Source organism: Terrapene carolina, unplaced genomic scaffold (genome assembly GCF_002925995.2).
Source record: "Terrapene carolina triunguis isolate 2854851 unplaced genomic scaffold, T_m_triunguis-2.0 Scaffold234, whole genome shotgun sequence".
NCBI lineage: Eukaryota > Metazoa > Chordata > Testudines > Emydidae > Terrapene > Terrapene triunguis.
This window is the reverse complement of record NW_020664585.1, coordinates 2835845-2857359: the sequence shown is the minus strand read 5'-3', so window position 1 is coordinate 2857359 and position 21515 is coordinate 2835845. Positions and strand designations below refer to the sequence as shown.

The following is a 21515-nucleotide window of genomic DNA, read 5'->3' as shown; positions in this document are numbered from 1 at the left end:
TCAACTTGATGTTAATTTGGATGTTTGTACTGCATAGTTCTGATTGAGTGCCGTTGAACTCACTTGGATACGAGTAATTTTACCAGGTGTCCCGTATTCAGCATAGGGAAATATGGTCACCCTAATTTAACAAGACGATTCAAATTACTCTAACACAAGGCACTTGCATAGTAGCTGTTTTACTTGCCTTCTTTGATATAAATTCTGGTATCTATCCATACCAATTAATGATATCTAAATAAACATTCTGCAGAATAAGATGATAGCAGCTTATAACAACCCTTTAAATCCCAAACACTCTACAGTGGTAAATACAGCATGTCCATTAATTGATGCTTTCAAGCACTCTGTTCCAGTCAAAGTGGTGGTGTTCTGCTGTATTAAGGTGTACCCAACCTTGGCTTATCTTGAATTTAAGTCCCATAGTATGGTTATAACTGAGGTGCCCAGCAGGAAGGTGGGTGAGTTATCAAAGTCAACTTTTCATTTTTAATACCATTTAAAGCCAGGGCCCCGTGGAATGAAAATTGTAAGCTTGCTCACTCACCTATTTGTGTTTAGGTATTGTCTTGGTCTCAGATCAGTCTGTCAGTGCAATAGCTTAAATGCTAAACACAATGTAGAAATGACCGTTTTAACGCCGAGTCTTACTGCAGTTCTAACGTCACTTGTGTTCAGAATATGTTTTGCATCTGGGAGATGGTGCAATATAAATATTTTATGCGTGCTAAGGCTGGGTAGCTTTATGGTTGAGAAGGCCTGATGGGCTGACAAAATGATATGCCAACATCTAAATCTCTTCAGTAAGTTAAACTTTAATTAAGTATTTTGCAGCTGCCTTCTCTGTGAAATCAGTTTCCAACAACAAAGGCGTCTTCCTTTCAAATTCAAAAGCAAGACCAGTTGAACATTTATTTCAAAGCTGGATTGTGGCTGTGGTTAACCCATGATAGAAAAGGAGGCCACCTTAAAAATGCTAATTTATTTAGGCATTGAATTGTCAAGCCTTGAATGCTGGGGTGTTTTTCCTCTGCAGCAAATGTTGAGATCACCCGTAAAGGAGAGCAGGAAATGCCTTGATGGGATCCTAGGCACTTGGCTGCCCTCCCTGCTCTCCTGTAGGGTGATTCCATCATTCATTGCAGGGGGAACGCTGATGCCCAAACTCAGGACTCAACAGGTAGATGGAGGAGTTGATTTTTCAAATACTGGATTTGCTTAGAAGATATAAAGCTACCTGTATATTCTGTTCATGATTCAGATCTTCTTAGTATGCAGTGGAGCTAGAGGGAGGTATGTGGCGGGGAGGGAATGGTGGAAACTTTTGCTGTTTATCTTTTAATAGAAACGTTCAGTACTATGGAGCCTGACAGTTAAAAATACTCTAACCGTACAGATGTAATAAAGAAACGAGGTTTCCTAGTCTTGTGGTGGCAATCTGCTTCACGCTTAATAAAAAAGCTTGTGTATCTTAAATATGAACCTTCTCTGCTCTTAAAGGGAAAGTGTTTCTGCTTTAAACCATTAGCTTGCCTCATTGTTCACTGTTTTCTCTCAAACGACTCTCAACTAGCTGATTTAGCCCTTGGCCTGTTTTCAGCCATCTTTGCATGTTTAATTCCATATTGTTTGTGTTCCTGATCGAGACCTGCTCTCTTGGGGCTTGTTCTGTCAATTTTTCTTGGTTGTGTTTTATTTTGAATGTACTTTGCACACTCTTCCAAATGTTCAAGCTGTATTTGTATAAAACCTAATTTTACACCTTACTTTGTTTTGCAAAAACATATCGTGCATCATGTGAGTCACGAGCTAACTTGGTCTTCTCTGTTTGGGATTGAATGGCTTTATTTAATTTCTTGGCCAGATCCCTGCCCTGCTATGCCTCTTTTAGACAGCTCCTTCGGCAGATAGGGAGAGAATGTCCCAGGGGAATTGTGTAGTGCGGGGGCAGACAATGCTGTTGGGTGCAGGGAGATTGGCCCAAGGGCTCTGTGCTCCAGCAATCCTGAGCTGCAAAGTAGCCCTTTGATGGCTGTGGGCAAGGTGGTGTAAGCTAAAGCTACCTCCAAAGCTGCTCCAGGGTACACTGGGGACTGGCCTCCAGAGCAGCCCAGGGTATGGGAAACACAAAGAGCAAAGGCCATCTGTGTGCATCCCCCACCCTGGTGCCTCCTGTGCTGCGCCTCCTGCCGTGCTTAGATACCCAGTGCTCCTGCAAGGTGCACGGAGTGTAAAAAGTTATTCCTGAGGGAAAAGGAGATGCTTAAAACATAGCCATTGTGAGACTGAGGGGTGGAGAATTATGGAGTGCTTGTTAAAGGACATCAGATTTTATTGGGTTGTATGTAAATGTTGTGTTTGTTTATGGAACAGGATGATGAATGGAGCTAGAAGGCTTACCCTGTTTCCTCCTCATAGTTAGAAGGCCTCTATATCTGAGGGGTGGGTTTTTTAAATGTGGGATGGCTGTGTGACTCCTAACCTAGCCTTAAGGTGTTATGGGAAATGTAGTTCAGTAACTTGCTGGATGTTTTGTTGCAGGCTTGTTTATTTTTATGGTTGGGGAAGCTTTTAAGACTTGAGGGTTTAAGAACAGGTTTTGTACAGAAGCATGGTGATGAGTTACCTGAGTAGTTGCATTGTATATCAATCATTTAACTGTAGAGAGCAGTTATAGTTATTTGGGGTGCGGGATTATGGCCAGGGCAGGGGCTGTATTCCATGGCACAATGAGACCAAATTCTGCTGCAAGAAAACACTGCTGAGGAATTTAGGGTAACTTGCTCTCGTCCAGTGATATATCGTATCCTTCATTCCCAGGCCTGACCTCAAATATATACTGACTCCTATGAGACACAGTTTAAAATACTCATTCACATTCAAACCATGATTATTTTTGAGAATGGGGTTTTCGGTATGTTCTCCAGACAGCCTGGCTCCCTGGGCCATGGCTACCACAATGTTGTCTAGGTGGTCCAGCTTGGAACCTCTTGGGCAGCCAGTTTCAACAGCTCATCTCTCCAGCTCTCTGGACCTCAACTGCAGTGCTAATTCTCCAGGCAGACCAGCTTGACGGCTTACACTTCTGGCTCTCCCCACATCCTGTCTGCAAACTGAGCTCCAGCTGTCTGGCCTACAGGAACAGTGCAGGAAGCGTGCACTGTAATCTAATGACCTCCTCCAAGTGGGGAAAGTTGGAGAGCAAGAGGCTGCTGCTTCAGGTTGGTCCTGGCAAGGCAGACAGAAAATAAAATGTTGGGTGCCTGGCTGCAGCAAAATGGTGAATTCTCTGTCCATAATGCTGAAATTTTTGGTATCTCAGGGAAAAGGTGGTTTTTGTGGCCACTGAATAACAACGTAAGAGCGGCCATACTGGGTCAGACCAATGGTCCATCTAGCCCAGTATCTTGTCTTCCAACAATAACCAATGCCAGATGCTTCAGAGGGAATGAACAGAACAGGTAATCATCAAGTGACCCATCTCCTGTCACCTATTCCCAGCTTCTGGCAAACAGAGGCTAGGGATACTTCAGAGCATGGTTTTGCATCCCTTCCCATGGAGTCCATGCGCAGCTTGCCCATGTCAGCTGACTAAGGCTTGTGGAGCTTGGGTTGCGGGGTTATGAAAATCTCAGTGTAGACGTTCTGGCTCGGGCTGAAGCCTCGGCTTTGGGACTCTGGAAGGGGGGAAGGTCCCAAAGCCCAGGCTCCAGCCTAAGCCCGAACATCTAACCTGCAATTTTATAGCCAGCCCCTCCGGCCCCCCAGCCCAAGACAGCGGACGTAGGCCAGCTGCAGGTGTTTCATTGCAGTCTAGACATACCCCGTGGGGCCCTGATTCAGATGAACAAGACAGCTCTGTAAGAGCCATTGTTTTAGTCCTTTTCAGGAATGTCTCAGCGATATCCCTGCATTGATTTATGCTCTGTTGCTGTTTTCAAGGTTATCTCCCCAAATTTAAGGGCTAGGAACATAATTTTTTATAATGACAGTGAAGATTCTGAAGCACAATTCTGAGGCAAGAGGGGAATTCCAAGGCAAAATCAGTAGTTGCAAAATCACAGATACACAGGGCCCTGTTTATGGGTACGCTTCACAGAGAGAGGAACTAGAGATCCTCTCCCAGTGGAGCTAGGCACTGCTGGAGCTAGCATAAGAGTCTCATTTGTAATGCAGTTTAGCAGATTGTTCATTAAAATGGGTAGTGATGGTTCAATTATTCAGATTTTCTCTTTTTAAATAAAGAGAATTTTTTGTATAAACCTTCTCAAGTTCTTCAGTGAGCTATCCCAATCTTTCTTTGCAGTAATTATTTAAAAATGATAGTCTTCAGAGTCAAATTCAGTCTCTTCTATAAAAGAGAGACATATTAGTTACATAATGGAATTGTAATATTCTGATTTTATACCAGGTAACATTTTAGCCATTTCCTTGGACTACTGGAAAGTTTTAGAAAAGAAACTGAATGTAATCCAATATCAGTAAGCTACAATGGCATGAATTTACCTTTTCATATCCTGTAACTGAAATCTTTAAGTGGAAATTATTTTGCATCATATGTGGCTATTTATTTGCAGTGTGTAGATACAGAGAGTTGACTCTGACTCTTTAATAGATTACAAAGGTATTCAAGTTAAAACAGGATGTCCCCGTATTACACTTCCAGACTCTGGTATTACACAATCTCCTGCACTGAGTAAAGCAGCATATTCTTTACAGCAGTTTAGAGAATTGCTAGGACCTTTTACATGAACAATGAAAATAAAATATTCATTGCTTAATTTGTATGGTACCTGTTCTTACGTTTGGGTGCACTTTGTATGGCAATGTTGGGTTTACTTTTTAGAGGAACAGACAGGCTTTGTGAAAGGCATATACAGTATTTTGAGCACTGATATGGTATTTTAATAATTGTGTGATATACAGAACATGGAAGCATACAGATTTTTAGCCCAGAGACCTTGCAATCTAGTCTAAATGATACTGTAGATTTTAATTTCTGATTTGGCTCCTTTACTTAATGTGGTGTTGGGGAGGAAAAAAATCTACTCTGCGTAATATATTCTCGTGCTCCAGTTATCTTTGTCATTTTCTTATTGATGAGCTGTGTCACAATATTTAGAATGTAATGATGTTGTAATTGTGCAGGAACTCCAAAAGGGAATCTATTCAAAAGTTTGTGATGAGGAAGCCACTAATTAGTTTAATCCAGTGAGAGCAACTGTATTTTCTAATACTGTTGAAGCAAAACATTTTCACTTTTCAAGGCTGCCCACACCTACATCACTTTCAGTCCAAGGGTGTGGTATGGGAGAACTTTTCCAGAGACTTACAAATCAGAAAAGATTTTTAAATGTGTAGCTTAAATTCCACAAAAGGTGCTATGTCCCAAAATTCTCTTCGCACATTTCTGCATTCTTCCACACTCTGAATCTAGAAGGCTTAAAGTTGCAGATACCAACCATCTTTCCTAATAAAGAATACTAGACAAGGTTCCCTCTGGAGCTCATTAGCACCACTTCTTAATTGGCTGGGAGCAGGGCCACTGTTGAGGGAAGCAAGAGACCTTTCTTCTGCTTATCTGCTGGAAACTCTGCCTGTGCAGTGCCACCAGTCCCTGCCAACCTGGAAATTAACATGTTTGCTGTTGCTTGATAAAAATTCTTTTTTCCAACAGTACATTCTTGAATGTTTTCCTTTCAAGATTGTTATCAATGTCAGTCACACCAAGTACTGAGTGCTGCTCTTCAAAAATGTGCACATATGTATATTTAACACGCACGCGCACACAGTTTAAGGTTTTTTGTTTCTTAAAATAGCTTAGCTAGAAACTTCTCAAAAGCACATACTTAATCATAAAGGACTCTTAGCAGAAATGAGTCTGAGCCCTGAGTGCTTCTCATTTAAAAAAATAAAACCACCACATCAGCTTTGCCACACCATGAAACTGCTTTATTTCCACTTCTCTCCTCCCACATCAAACGCTGCACCAACCCTGTGTCCCACAATGGTTATGCAAGATAACTGACCAATATAAGTCTTTGTCTGGATGTAGAGTGATTCCTTTGATAGCTAAGTTTGGGGTTGGAGTGGGGGGAGGTTTTCCAGGACTGAGTGACTGCTGCTAATGATCACCCACAGGTCTTCAAAACCTTGGTATTTGTTTTATTAAAGTGTGTCTTTTAAAAAAAGATCTGCCTTTAAAGACCTTCCTATTCCAATTCTAGGTTCTGATGCCATCTGCTGCTGAACATGAGTAACTTCATATCATTTGTTTTAAAAAACAATTGCTTGTTGGGGTGGGGCAAGGTGAGTGACTCACTGAAATACCCCCAGAATAAAGTGGAGGGGTTTTTCTTTATTAGAATGATTGGAGAGGCAAAATGCTCCTAATGTTGAACTGGAGTGAAAACCATTTGAAAACCCAGTGAAAGCAAAGTAAATTGAAACTCTGTAACTAGCATGGTATTCCACAGCATGTGATCGTAGCACATTGCCACAGTGAAGCATAGAACTGGAAGGGCCCTCGAGAGGTCGTCTAGTCCAGTCCCCTGCACTCATGGCAGGACTAAGTATTATCTAGACCAGGGGAGGGAAAACTACGGCCCGCGGGCTGAATCCGGACCGTCGGGGCTTTCAATCTGGCCCGCGGGATTGCCATCCCCATGGCACAGCGGGGCTAGGGCGGGCTCCCTGCCTGCCCTGGCCCCGCGCTGCTCCCGGAAGCAGCCGGCAGCACGTCCCTGCGGCCCCTGGGGGAGGGGGGAGCAGAGGGCTCCGTGCGCTGCCCTCATCTGCAGGCATCGCCCCTCGCCACTCCCATTGGCCGGGAATGGGGAACCGCAGCTTATGGGAGCTTTGGGTGTGGAACCCACAGGTGAAGGCAGCATGCGGCAAAGCTGCCTGGCCCCCCCACCCCCCCCACCCCCAGGAGCCACTGCCGGACATGCTGGCCACTTCCGGAAGCGGCGCGGGGCCAGGGCAGGCAGGGAACCTGCCTTAGCCCCTGCTGCGCGCAACTGCCACCCCAGAGCCATTTGAGGTAAGCGGCGCCGGGCCGGAGCCTGCACCCCGAACCCCTCCTGCACCCCACACCCCAACCCCCTGCCCTGAGCCCCCTGCCGCACCCCAACCCCTTGCCCTGTGCCCCTTCCTGCACACCACACGACCTCCCACAACCTGCACTCCCTCCCGCACCCCACCCCCTGCCCCAGCCCTACATTCATGGCCCTGCATGCAATTTCCCCACCCAGATGTGGCCCTCAGGCCAAAAAGTTTGCTCACCCTTGATCTAGACCATCCCTGACAGGTGTTTGTTTAACCTGCTCTTAAAAATCTCCAATGATGGAGATTCCACAACCTCCCTAGGCAATTTATTCCGGTGCTTAACCACCCTGACAGTTCGGAAGTTTTTCCTAATGTCCAACCTAAACCTCCCTTGCTGCAATTTAAGCCCATTGCTTCTTGTCCTATCCTCGGAGGTTAAGGAGAACAATTTTTCTCCCTCCTCCTTGTTACAATCTTTTATGTACTTGAAAACTGTTATCATGTCCCCACTCAGTCTTCTCTTCTCCAGACTAAACAAATCTAATTCTTTCAAGCTTCCCTCATAGGTCATGTTCTTTAGACCTTTAATCATTTTTGTTGCACTTCTCTGGACTTTCTCCAATTTGTCCACATCTTTCCTGAAATGTGGCACCCAGAACTAGACACAATACTCCAGTTGAGGCCTAATCAGCGCAGAGAAGAGCGGAAGAATTACTTCTCGTGTCTTGCTTACAACACTCCTGCTAATACATCCCAGAATGATGTTTGCTTTTTTTTTGCAACAGTGTTACACTAACAACACTGTTGACTCATATTTAGCTTGTGGTCCATTATGACCCCCAGATCCCTTTCCGCAGTACTCTTGGGTGTCTGTGGCCCTTCCTCTCTGGTGCTGACCTCACATTAGTGATTCACACCTTTTTAATCTTGAGGCTAGTCGTTTGTGTGCTGTACTTAGGGGATACTCTTTAAAAGAACCCAGAATCTTGAGCTAGCGCAGAATATGTCAATACAGATCCTGAGTGGGGCGAATTGTGATGAGTATATATAACACTGGCATGCTGTGCCCTACCCTGCTTATCTGCTACTCCCAGGTGTAGTTCAAGTTGTTGCTTACGACTGCTAAATTCCACAATAGTTTAGGATTTATTTAACCTAGTGATCCCCTCTGTCCCACCTCTGCAACTATGGTTCATCAGGCCAGTGTTGGTTTCATTTTCTTGAGTGGTTAAACTCTTGATGGTTGCCTATCGAGGGATCAACCCTTCAGTATTTCTCTGACTAGATCGAACCTTAAGTAACAAATATAATTGCAGATAGGAAAGACAAAAAATAAATCCTAATGCTGTTTAAGCTTAATGCCTCCCAATCACAGGATAGCATCTTCCCACCTGCCCTGACAGCGGAGAGTCATGGAAGTGCTGACCTTTGGTCAGGCCAGTGACTTAAGCAGCTCAGAATCGGACAACATTTAATTTCACTGTATTGCTGACAGTATTTCACTTTCCTTTGAGTTAGAAGTAGCTGAAATTACTCACAGCCCAACTCTTCACTGCCCCTTCAAAGAGCTTTCTAAGTACCGAGCAAACAGTACAGGTACTTCCAGGGGCTTGCCCAAGACTATGAAATGAATTCCCACCGGCGCTAAGGATCATCACAAATCTCACCACCCTCCACTCTGAGTGCAAGGCACATTTCTTTCACCTTGCCTTGTCTAAGATATATTGGGGGGGGGGGGTGTTTGAATGTAAAAATTCCCAAACAAAACACTCCCCTGCACACACTTGTTACCCTGGGGAGAAAACGAGAGAACAAACACGTGACATGTTAGACATATCATTTAATGCACTTCTGGAAAGCACTCAGATACTACCATTATGAGCACAGTATAAGAACCTCTCTAAAATAGACTAGGGCTTACTTCTCTATGTTCATCCATATACAGATACTTCATACTCAAACGAGTAATGAAAATAATGCTTTTTTCAGCTTCATTGCTCCTGAGGCCTGTAGACAGGGCATGATCCCTCTGACTTGTTTTCTTTTCAAATGTGCTGCAGTTCTAACTCATCTGGTCTGTCCCTTTTGTGCATCTAATGTGGAACCTGGTTCAGGATCGCCAGACAGTTTGCTTCATTGTGCAGAACCTAACAACAGATATTTGTTTGGACATTTGCTGTAAACAAAATTATGCCTTGAGTTGAAATTTTACATTTATCTGTATGTATTCTATTTGTGTAATTCTGATACTTGGAGCAGAAGTTCTCAAACTGTGGTCTGTGGACCACCAGTGGTACGCGAGCTCCAATCAGGTCGTCCGTGGATAGTTCCCTCTAAGGTGGGCACCTGGGCGACTGCACACGAGAGAATGAAGGGCCACCCACCTAATTAGTGGAGCCACGCAGGCATGGCTTCACTAATTAGGTGCCAGGACCCCGGAGAAGACGCACATGTAAGGTGAGGTGGTGGCCTTGGAGGGAATGGAGGTAGGTAGGAGGGGGCAGTGGGGTGAGAAGAGGGGGTGGGGGGAATTTGGGATGTGCAGGGCTGCGGCAGCCAGAGAAAGAGGCAACTTTCCCCAGCTCCAGGGCTGCGGCTGCCGGGGAGAGACTGCCCTCCTTCCCAGCCTCAGCTCTGTGGCTGCTATGGTGGGGGAGAGAGGGAGAGACCCACCTCCTTCCCAGCTCGGGGGCTGCCGTGGAGGGGAAGAGAGGGCACATCCATCACATTAGAAAGGTAAAACTACTATATGAAAATATGAGTTGTGTGCTTTTATTTGTAGAACAAAAAAAGTCAATTGTTATAAAGTTTTTTTTTATATATATAGCACTTTTATCCAAAGTGTTTTACAGTAGTAAAATGGTACAAAAAATATTTGGAAAGATGATTAAGTGGTCTGCCGAGACCCTCATCAATTTTCAAGTGGTCAACGGGGAAAAAAAAGTTTGAGAACCACTGACTTAGCGGATATGTCTACACAGCAAAACAAAAAAAGGGGGGGGGTGTCCTTAACTCGGATTAGCCTACCTGCATTAGCTGGCTCTGGTTAAAATAGCATAGAAGACATGGCAACTTGCCTTGAAACTCCGATTAGCAGCTCAAGTATAACAGGGCAGCCTGGGGTTGAACCCAGGTTAAAAGCAGAGTTGCTGTGTCTTTACTGCTATTTTAAGTTCACACACATTTTTGTGCATAGACCAGTGATTAGTGGTCTTTCTAGATTAGTGTACCCCTTTCAGGAGTCAGATTGTTGTTGCATACCCCAAGTTTCACTTCACTTAAAAACTACTTGCTTACAAAATCAGACATACAAATATAAAAGTGTCACAGCACCCTATCACTGAAAAATTGCTTATTTTCTTAGTTTGTACTTACTTCGCTAGTGCTTTTATGTAGGCTGTTGTAAAACTAAGCAAACATCTAGATGAGTTGATGTACCCCCTGGAAGACCCCTGAATACCCCCAGGGGTACACGTACCGCTGGTGTAGGTGAATCCTAAGTGAAGCCATTTGTGGTGAAAAAGTTATTACAATGAAAATGATTCACCCCTCTCTGCTGGCCTGTAGTGTCTCCAAATGATACATTTCTTATCTCTAGACGTGGTTTCAGCTTTCACTCTGAATGATTAAGGGCCACATCCCGTCTGTCATCTATGGCGGTGCAAAGACCTGGTCTTGTGGGACTGGTGTTGCTCCTTTGCAGAAAGCATGGCTGGATTTGGAGGTCCACAACCACTGTATACTGTGAAGCTTTGCAAAGTTTTATTACAGTGCAGCACTCCAGGGAGTTGTGGGGCTGGGTTGGGACCAGGGCCAATGGATCTGTGGTTTATGGATCCATCTGCCATTCTCCGCCACCGCCACGGGGACTGGTATAAATTTGTGGCTGCAGTTGTGGCCACAGTAGTTGCTCTGGGGCTTATGGAAGAGGCCTCCTCACCTCAGCCTCAATCCATTATCCCTATGACTCAAGCCGCACACTAGTTCTAGGACTATATAGTCTGATGGCTGCATGCATGTTCCTGTACATGCAATACATCACGATTGCATTCTGAGTATGCATGGTATAAAATATACTTGCAGGTATGTTCGCTCATGCATCCTTCTGCCTCAGAGTTCATTCTCTTGTGTTGCAGCTTTGTGCCCGAGTCTCCTTCCTCAGAAAGCAATGTTGTTTCAACAAGGAAGCAGCCACCAAATAGCCGGCTGTCTTCTCTCTCTTCTCAAACGGAACCTGCCTCCATGATCGATGAGCATGATTCCTCAAAAGACCAAAGGAGCACAAGTTTGGACCGTTCCAGCACTGATATGGATTCAACTGATGGTATTGTGGGACCCCTTCCACCAGATACCTACCCTGAGGAGAAAACCATTGACTTCTCCTTCATTGATGTAAGTCTCCATAAAGGGAAAGAGTTGTTCATTTTTAAGTACGTTACCTATACTGTTAGCAAAATGCTATGCCATGTCTTCTCCCAACTTTATGTTCAACCTTGTGCTATACTTCTTTATCCTTTAAGGCTTCTTCATTGACTTCTTGTGTGAAAAGTTCAAGATAAATTGCAATGAAAGTTCTTGTGACTGCCCTTCCTATTAAGTCTGTGTGAATTCTATTAAAAGAGTCCAAAGGGACAATGGTTTGCACTTCAGTTGGTCATTTTTCAGTCTGCTCCTAGGAGATGTGCTGTGAAAAAGAGTTTAATGTCTCTAGGAAATGGAAGCCATACATTTCTGAGACAACATAGTTAAGTGATACAAATTGCTAGTGCTTCACCATGCTGTGAGAAATGCAGATTAAGCTACAGATATTGGATTTTAATACTACTTTTCTAATTGACAATGGGACCATCTTTCTGCAGTCTTTTAAAAATCCTGTTCCTAAAATGATTTTAGTTTAAAGAGAATCTTTTGAGAAATTGAGAATCCTGAATTGCACAGGAATGTTGGTAATATAGTGCCTAGTCATGCAGACTGTACTCCGCTTCAGTGCTACCCGAGAGCATACCTACAGATCATGGGGATTTCTCCTTTCAGGTACAGTCGCTGTGAATTAAGAATTTATCTTGAATAAGAGTTGCTCGTCCTTTCTTATATGTTAGCTAGGGGCAGATACTGTAGAAAGCTAAACACACACATACATACACACACACACACTCTCTCTCTCTCTCCCCCCCCCCCCTCCCCCCTTGTTTTGTAGTAGAATTTACAGCTTTGGGGAAGGTGGAACGTAGAATGTCTCAGAAGCCGCTACAATGCATCTATTCACGTATTCGTGTAGCTGACCTGAATAGCAGTAGTGTAGCTGAACAACAGACTGCACTGTAAAATGTCTGAAGGAGGCTAACGCTTTCTATTCCCATAACTAAGGATAATAGTCCAGATCCTGGGCAGTGCAGCACAGCGGTTTCACACCTTACTGCCAGTGGATTCTGGGTGTAGGGTACCTTGTAGTGGCCTCTGCTATAGGACCATAGATCCCATCCTCCCAGCAGCTGCCAGTGCCATTTCAAAACAGTGATGACTTCAAGCAGAACAGTCGAAGTCCAGAAGGCCCCTGTGCTGTTTGGGTGAATGGTTAGTTTCTGAACTGAGAACTTTTAAAATATTTGTTTTAAAATAGAAGCTTTCAGGGTAGAATGGAGGGCCCAGGGCCTCTGGGAAAAGACTCAGTTATAATCAGCAATGAATTATATCACTAAATACAACTGCTCTACTTTTGCTCTACTGTAATCCATTCAGTTTTCCTTTGTGCATGGAGATGGCATTGTTTTAAATAACTGATCAGCTCCTTTTTGCCAAAAGCCATGGTATTTAACTTTCATTCTTTTTGTTGCTGGCAAACAGCTTGACATTTCTGAGGATGGGGACCCATCAGAGCTGGGAAAATATAGCAGACTATCCGAGGGAGAGAGAGTTGCATAATCACTTTATGGTTTTGCAAGTCCCTGCCTTCTGATTGGCTGATGGCCATTGTTACCTAGTAAGAGCACACAGATTATCATAAGTTGGTTATTGAAAAATAACTCTGCAGTGATGCAGCTCAAACATCCAGAACTAAGCAGAGTTCAGGGAACTGTCCAAATGGGAAACCCCTGTAGTTCCATACCCGTTACTGTGCAGCATCTCAGCACTCTGAGTGAATTTGATTTAATTGGAGTTTAAAATAACGGTGATAATAATTAAAACAAAAGTAGTCTTAACTAAGCTGAAATATGGTTATGCTTAAAAATAAGACCTGAAGTAGTTATGGAACGAACCACCCTATTTTCAGACTAATTGAAATTCCCACATTTGAGGGTAACATTTTTCTTTTTAAAAGCAAACTTCTATACTGGATTCCAGTGTCCTGAAAACCCGTGTGCAGCTCAGCAAAAGGATTCGCCACCGGGCACCTAGCTCCCATTCGCTCAGGAGAAGCAGACGGATAGAGTCTGAAAACAAACTCACTGTGATGCAGGAGACTGACAGCACTTGGATGTTTAAAGACTCCACAGGTATCCCTCTGTCCTGTGAAATAATTAGTCATGGTGCTGCGGGGTTGGAGATATATTTTGTCCTCCATAGAATCTTTTCTCTTCTTTGAGCTAATGTCCCTGTGAGTACTCCACTATAGTTGTGTGCGTGCCTGCGCATCTTCAGTCAGAGATTTTTGTCAACAGTGTGTGCAGATTCATGCTTGTGCCCTACATAGCCTGAGGATATACAGGGAGAGATAGACTCCAGTTCCTTCTCAACCTGTGGCTAGAGATGTCCACTAACTTAGCATACCTGCCTTGTTTTTTTCCTTGTTGTTCCTATTATTTTATTAATGTTAGTCACTCATTTTAGTTTGTTGTTGTTTTATATTTTCTTTCCCCAGCACAAGTTCTTTCCTCAGCACAAGTGGTTTAGCGGGTCCCCCCTTTTGTTCCATGGTCAGGGCCTCTTGCCCTTGGCCCCTGTTCATTTGCCACCTTTCTTTCTTGGGCGTGCCCAAAACCCTGGGCTTCAAACCTTGACAGACCTGACACAGGTCCTTTTCTCTCAAGGATGGGCATTCCAGCAGTCTCAGAGAGTCTCACATCCCATCAAAGTGCAAGTCTGCTTTAGCTTCAAGAGCAGATCCTGGAACTTGAGAGAGGCTGAAGTTGCTCCTTATCGAGCGTTCACTTTGAGACCCACCACCACTTCATAGGCCAAATCTTCCCCTGCACCTTTCCACCCCCTCACCCATACACTGGAGTCAGCCTCTCAGGCCACTCCAGTGAGTTCTTCAGCTCCAGTGAGCAGAGATAAAGGGACACCTTCGAAGACTTCAAAATCTACTAAAAAGAAAATACCTTGATCCCCAGATGGGAGAAATTGGCCCAGAGACCAGGAAATAAGATGGGCCTCACAAGATGGGTAATGCCGAGGCTTATAGTTCCTCTGGTACCAAGAGGTTGGTACCTCCAAAAAAGGCTTCTAGCACACTGTGTACCAAGAAGTCTCTCGGCAAGCAAGTGGTAGCCTCCATTGGAGCCCTGCAAGCATAGGGAGGGACTCTTTGAAGAAAGCATCTTTCACCTCTTCCTTGAGCCATGGTCATAAAGGGCGTACGGACCATCCCATCCATACCCTCACCAGTACCACTTGACGCATCTCAACCTGAGGATCAGTGTCTAAGAGCTCTGATACTGGTTGGATTTCTTTCTCAAGAGGCTCTCCAAATGTCAGTAGAGCCCAAATTCCCTCTCCTGAGGAGTGCCAAGAAGGATTTTTGCCAGTACTGATGTACCCTCAGGTACTGGCATACCCTCTAGTGCTGCTGCAACCTCACACAAAATCTTGGTCTCCGGTACCAATGTGACTGCCAATGTCACCAATGTGACTGCCTGTACCAACTTGAGCACGGGTACCGACACCCTTAGCTCCTCCCAGACTCAGACATTTCCATACAGGATTCTACCACCTTTCCTGTGCTGTATCCTAAGGACCCGTCAGCCTTCGTAAGAGCATCCTGAAGGCTCCCTCTCCTTTTCCTTATGCCCTGCCACTTTGGACTTTCTGGAGGAGGAGAGGAGGAGGCCCAACAATTTAATAATCCTCTTCCTCACGAGACAAGGCAGTTATGTCCCCTCCCCATCCTACATGGGTGACTTCAAAGACTTCCAAGAATGGATGAAGAAGGAGGCTGAGGCTTTAACGATCCCTTGGAGGAGATACAAGAACCACAGCACTCCCGGTGCATGTTGTACATACCTCTCCTCAAAGCGAGATAGCCTTGCCCATTAATGATGCCCTATAGCGTCCAGCCCGTACACTATGGCAAACGCTAGCTACTGCCTTACCTACATGCCTGCAGGCTGACAAGAAGCACTATGTACCAGCCACGGGCTCAGAGTGCCTTTTCTCCCATCTCACCGCAAAGTCTCTGGTAGTCAATGCCATTAATAAGAGAAGCAGGCAACGTTGGTCAAGATCAGAGGAGGGCAAACTATGGCCCGCGGGCCGGATCTGGCCCGTCAGGTCTTTCAATCCGGCCCACAGGGTTGCTAGCCCCATGGCGCAGCGGGGCTAAGGCAGGCTCCCTGCCTGCCCTGGCCCCGCGCTGCTCCCGGAAGCGACCGGCACTACATCTCTGCAGCCCCTGAGGGAGGCGGGAGCAGAGGGCTCTCTGCGCTGCCCTCGCCTGAAGGCATTGCCCCCCGCATCTCCCATTGCCCGGGAACGAGGAACCTCGGCCAATGGGAACTTCGGTGGTGGTACCAGCAGGCAAGGGCAGCGCGTGGCAGAGCCGCCTGCCCCATCCCACCCTCAGGAGGCACTGCCGGACATGCTGGCTGCTCGAGGTAAGCGGCACCCCAAACCCCTCCTGCACCCCGCCCCCTGCCGCACCCCTCCTGCCCTGAGCCCCCTCCCACACTCCGCACCCCTCCTGCACCCCAACCGCTTGCCCTGAGCCTCCAACCCCCTGCCCTGAGCCCCCTGCCACACCCCACACCCCTCCTGCACCCCAACCCACTGCCATGATCCCTCTCCTGCACCCCAACCCCCTGCCCTGAGCCCTCTGCCACACCCCTGTGCACCCCAGCCCCCTGCCTTGAGCCCCTTCCTGCACCCCAACCCCATGCCCTGAGTCCCTTCCTGCATTAGCACACCCTCCCACACCCCATACTCCCTCCTGCACCCCCACCCCCTGCCCTGAGCCCCTTCCTGCATACCGCACACCCTCCCATACCCCGCACACCCTCCCGCATCCCAACCCCCAGCCCTATATTCATGGTCCTGCATACAATTTCCCCACCCAGATGTAGCCCTCGGGCCAAAAAGTTTGCCCACCCGTGGTCTAGATCAACACCTCATAACAATGATCTTAAGCTCCTGCACCTTCTCGGCCACAAAAGCTACTCTTTGGCTGCCCTACAGTTCCTGAGTAGTCAGCTATCATGCCTTGATGGCAAAGTACAACATTATGAACTATAGCAAATGTTCTTACTTTTGCCACAAGAGCAGAAGGACCAGTTTCAAGCCCTCGTCACCAAAGGCGATTGTCAAAGTGTATTTACAGTCTTCTCTCAATCAGCTGACCATAGTTATGCATCGAGCTTTATGGCTGCAGTCCTCTGGACTCCCCAGGGAAGTACAGAATACAGTGAAGGATCTTAAGGCTCAATGGATGGGAGAGAAGAGTGTACGATCAAACTAGCCCCTCTGCTGGTTTCTGTTTGAGGGAGATGAAGAGCACGTTGTCCCAGCTATTGCATGGTTGAGTGTGCCAGCTGCTCTGTTCTCGTGTTACTAGTCACTAGCTGCACTTGCATGCACAATTACTGACCTGACTCAATACAACAAGCAGTGTTTATTTGAAGACATTGAATCAGAAATGTTAATATTACAAAGCTACGGCTGGTTTTGGTTCAAGCTGTGACCTCTGATGATGATTGTGCAAAGCCAAAATGTAGTAAAGTAATTTCCAAGTAAGAGGCCAGTGAATGTGAGTGAACTGAGCTATTGTAAACTGAACTGTAACATACACACACGTGCTTTTATGCTTTAATGTATAAACTGAGCAATTCAGAAGCAATAGCTGAATTAATTTAAGTGTACAATTCTGCCCTTTTACAGCCCTAATAAACAGTCTCTCTCTACCATTAGGTATTTACAATGTGCCCATCGCTATGGTATGAGTGCTAAATCATGTGAAATAACTTCCACTAAGTCTTCATGATTCTATTACGTTACATTGTTACATAGGAAGAGGGTTATGAGGTCAAGGCATGGACAGAAAATTTGCTGACCAACTTGCTTTGTTTCTATTTAAATGTGTCTGGGTGTGAAATAACATCTGGTCATTGTACTTTTTGTTAGAAGAGAAATCTACAAAACAGGAAGATTCTGATGAGGAAGAAAAAATACACCAAACTGAGAGATACTCAGCTATGCAACCTCAGAGGCTTCCTGTTTTTCCAGGCATGGACCACTCTGTTCTCAAGGTGAAGATACACCAATCATACTAGATTATGTCAGGAAGCATCTAGTCAGGTATCCCATGATTGACAGTGGCCACCATCAGATGCTCTCCAGAGGAAGGTGCAAGAATCCCAGAAAGGGCAATTTATACATTAACCCAGAGGTTCTCAAACTGTGGGTCAGGACTGCAAGTGGGTCGCGACCCCATTTTAATGGGGTCGCCAGGGCTGGCTTAGCCTTGCTGGGGCCAAAGCCCGAGCCCAACCTCCCGGGGCCGAAGCCTGAGGACTTCAGCCCTGGGCGGTGGGGCTCAGGTTACAGGCCCTCTGCCTGGAGCTGAAGCCCTTGAGTTTTGGCTTTGGTCCCCCCACCGGGGACAGTGAGGTTCGGGGGGGCTCAGGCTTTGGTCCCCCTTCCTGGGGTTGTATAGTAATTTTTGTTGTTGGAAGAGCGTCACGGTGCAATGAAGTTTGAACAGTTCAGAAGAGAAAAATTGATGATCTGTTAGATGACCTAAGAAATTTATAGTGATGTTGTAAATAGCTTTTTCACTCATTGACCCTGTATTATTGATAGAAATATTGGCAGTGGTTTAGAAGGAAATTTAAATTCATAATAGTTTGTGTATGTTTTCAAAACAGCTCAGATTTATGGTAAATTCCATTATGAATGTATGCAGTTTATGGATTTCAGACTTGTGCTTTCTGTTGCTTCATAAGCCAGTGAAATGATTTGAGTGATCAGATTGTCCTCCAAGGAAATCTAAAAGCAGCTTTTTTAAAAATAAACCTTTCTTCTAGGCTCAGCTTCGGAAAAGACAAGAGCCCGAGAGTCCCAGTGAAATAAATTCTGCACAGCTATTTAAATCCCAATTCCAGCAAGGAGCTCCTGGTGGCAGGGTACTGCCCTCTAGTGCTGAGAAGGAGAACAGGTGAGAGAGGAGTTTAAATTCCAGCAAGCAGTAAATTCAGAAATAGCTGTTCATTTCCTTGCTAGGATCCTAGAAGGATATGGCTTATTTTGTTTTTGTTTCTGTAATGAGGGATTGTCATTGAAGGATAAAGTTTATTTTGCTGTGTCCTTAGGTCAGAAGAAATGTCTCCTCAATGGCTGAAAGAGCTGAAATCGAAGAAGAGGCAGAGCCAGCACGAGAATCAGGTTTGAGAAGGTACAGTACAGCAAAAACAGAGGGGTTACTCTGTAGCATTTGCATTTGACTGCTTTGCTGTGAAGTCTCCTGTCTTTTCAGCCAAAAGAGATTCTTAGCTGAAGGAGAAAGTACCATGCAGTTACCTTTAGCCCTTGCAGCCTGGCAGAAACAATGTATGTTCGGTATTCCCACCCTATTTCCACAGGGCATGGGTGAGCTCTTTCTGTGACCGGTACAGCCATGTGGATGGACATGCAGCAGACACATCTTTGCAATGCTCAAGCCCCTTAAAGCTGATGCTAATGATAAGCTTTGACTGGAAAATCTGTTCTGAACATTAACACGGACTCTGCAAGCATAGAGTATACACACGTTGTAGGTAACTGTGCAATCCATGTCCAAGGCAGTAAAATATTTCCATAATGAAGCAGATCAGATTTCATTGGAATTTACTGTACAGATTATGCAGTTTCCCCCTTTCCCTTATTGTTGTGTAGCCTTATTTACTAGCCCAGATGAAGGCACTATTAACTTCTCGACAGGCAATTCTATTATAATAACATTCATTAGTCTGCTAATTTTATAACAATATGTAGAGTCCTACTACTAAGTGTTGTCACTGGTTAACGGGCAGGTTCTGCCGATAGATGTTTAAACCATTGGAGCACTTGGTTTCAGTGATGCTCTTAATAGTTCATATGCAATTTAATAACACAAAATAGCTTGTGACCGCTGCTGCTGCACCAGCAACATGCAAAGAACATCATCGATGGTGCACACATATCACAGAGACTTGAGAGTCCCGAGGGTGATGGGGGTTGGTTAAATTTATGAACAATGTCATACTGCAGCTATTCAAAGAGCTTCTGTTTTTTTCCCCCCTTTTCAGACCCTGATTATGACTAGGAAAAGACATAGAAGTATAACAGAAGCCTTAACTCATCTGAACCTAAAATTCACACATCATGCTGCTGCTGTTTGCTTCCTGCCTCGACTGCTATGTGCATGGTGCCTTCCTGCTTTGTGGAGAAAGCTGCTTAATATTCATAGACAAATACAAAGCTGTATCTTCTCAGATAGGGAAGGATATAGTCACTTTAGAACTACTTGAAGTAAGAGATGATGCAGTATAGTTAGCACTTCAGAAGGTCTTGCCTGAGGGTAACATTTGTTCTAGGATATACGGTGCATCACAAAAAGTCCCCTTGCCTTCGAACAAAGATGACATCTCTGCAGAATCAAGCTATGTTCAGCAACTCAAGCATGTGAATGCTGGTAGGCATGTCAAGTGGAAAGGCTGGGGTTTGTATTTGTTTATGAAAATAACAAAATTTTAAATTAAATCATCTTTCTTGTGAACTAATAGTGGTTCAAATTCAGAATGAAGTTTGTGGAAGAGAGAGTGAAAGAACAAATCATGTTTACTGCCATATTAAAAAATTAAACTTGACTGATATTTTTTTAAAGGTATTTTTGATTGGCTGATGCTTGCACATGATCTGCTGATCAGGCAGATCAAGTTGATTTTTAGATTGAGCATAATGTTAATTTTTCATTCTTTAACTGGGATTGTCTGGTCTGTCAGCATGTAGTGTAATTGCATCATTAGAATGTCATATTCTTAAGACGATAAAGCAATAATGTCAACCAATTCTCTTTAAAAATAGATGTAAATATTGTTTTTATTACTAAAAAGGAAGAGACGAGAAGGATGTATAGTCTTGTCAATATGAGGGTTCCAGGTAATTGTTGAATGTCATTCTAGAAGCACCTCAGATTGTCTCACTGGATATTTTTATTAGTTACCTTTGTAAATATCAATTTTAAGTGTTTATTTTTATGCTGATTTTGTGGGATAACCTAAATGCAATCTCTCACTTCTCAACTGTTTATGAAATGATCTATATATTTTACTTTAAGACCAAATGTTGGTATGTTAACAATGTAGATAATACTAACATCACAACACAGCTGTGACAGTCACATCAAAAGAGTTTTGATGTCTTTGGATCCAGATTCTGAAATCGGCAAGATTTTTTTAAACCAAGAAGTCCATTTATAAGTAAATTTATAAATGGATATTGTATTTAAAATATGTATTAGTTACTTTCTTTTCCCCAAGTGCTCTTTTCAGAAAATCTTTAAAAATATACGCTAACAGGAAAGCTCATTCTGTAAGGTAGGCGCGCCCAGGACTCCGATAAGGAGAGTAAGTGACATGGAAAGGAAAATTGAATCAAAGTAGATGAGCTCTTTCTATTCTGCTATTCTCGTAACCTTCTGTGGCAAACTGTTTGGGCCTCAACAGTCAAAGGTGATGAAGCTGCACATAGTTGCATTGTGGGAACAAAACACACAGTTCTTGTCTCCTGCTGAAAGGTTATTTAAATTAAATGTTAAAAATCAGGCACCAGCACTTGCACGCATTTTCCCTTTTTCTGCTCAGCGTTTCAGAAGGCTTGTCTTATGTGGTACTACCACAACAGTGCACCTGCTAGCCAAAGGGATAACCTTTGTCTGCCATCCATCAAGTTGTTAGCTGCCATAAACCATGTGCCAACTCTTATCATAAAGAAGTCACAAATGAGGTGATTTCACTCCCAGCCCGTACTTCAGTAAATAACTGCAGTATGTCAAGAGAGATGACCAGTATGCTCTTCTCCCATATATCAGAGTTCTAACAGTAGCACCCCTTATTTTATAGAAATGCAAATGAATATTTTTCCACTTCAAAATAAAAATATCTTTGTTCAGTTCTTTGCCCTGCTCCATGTAAGAGAGGTGACAATGCCAGAGACACTGCTTTTACAGTTTCTTCTTCCACAGGTCAGTGAATTCTCAAATATTACTGCCGAACAGAGTCACACTTCTGCCCTCTTTCATGTGG

The 21515-nt window shown here is 44.4% G+C and overlaps 1 protein-coding gene across 1 annotated transcript in view; it reads left to right on the top strand.

Moving 5' to 3' along the window:
* KIAA1671 (KIAA1671 ortholog) overlaps nucleotides 1-19590 on the top strand; it is a 105246-nt gene extending 85656 nt beyond the window's left edge. Inside the window, 6 exon segments of the mRNA XM_024196399.1 lie at nucleotides 11184-11439; nucleotides 13367-13556; nucleotides 17377-17501; nucleotides 18279-18409; nucleotides 18564-18646; nucleotides 19518-19590. Coding sequence (XP_024052167.1) covers nucleotides 11184-11439; nucleotides 13367-13556; nucleotides 17377-17501; nucleotides 18279-18409; nucleotides 18564-18642 — 781 coding nt within the window. The 3' untranslated portion in view covers nucleotides 18643-18646; nucleotides 19518-19590.
* Nucleotides 19591-21515: the final 1925 nt, after the last annotated feature.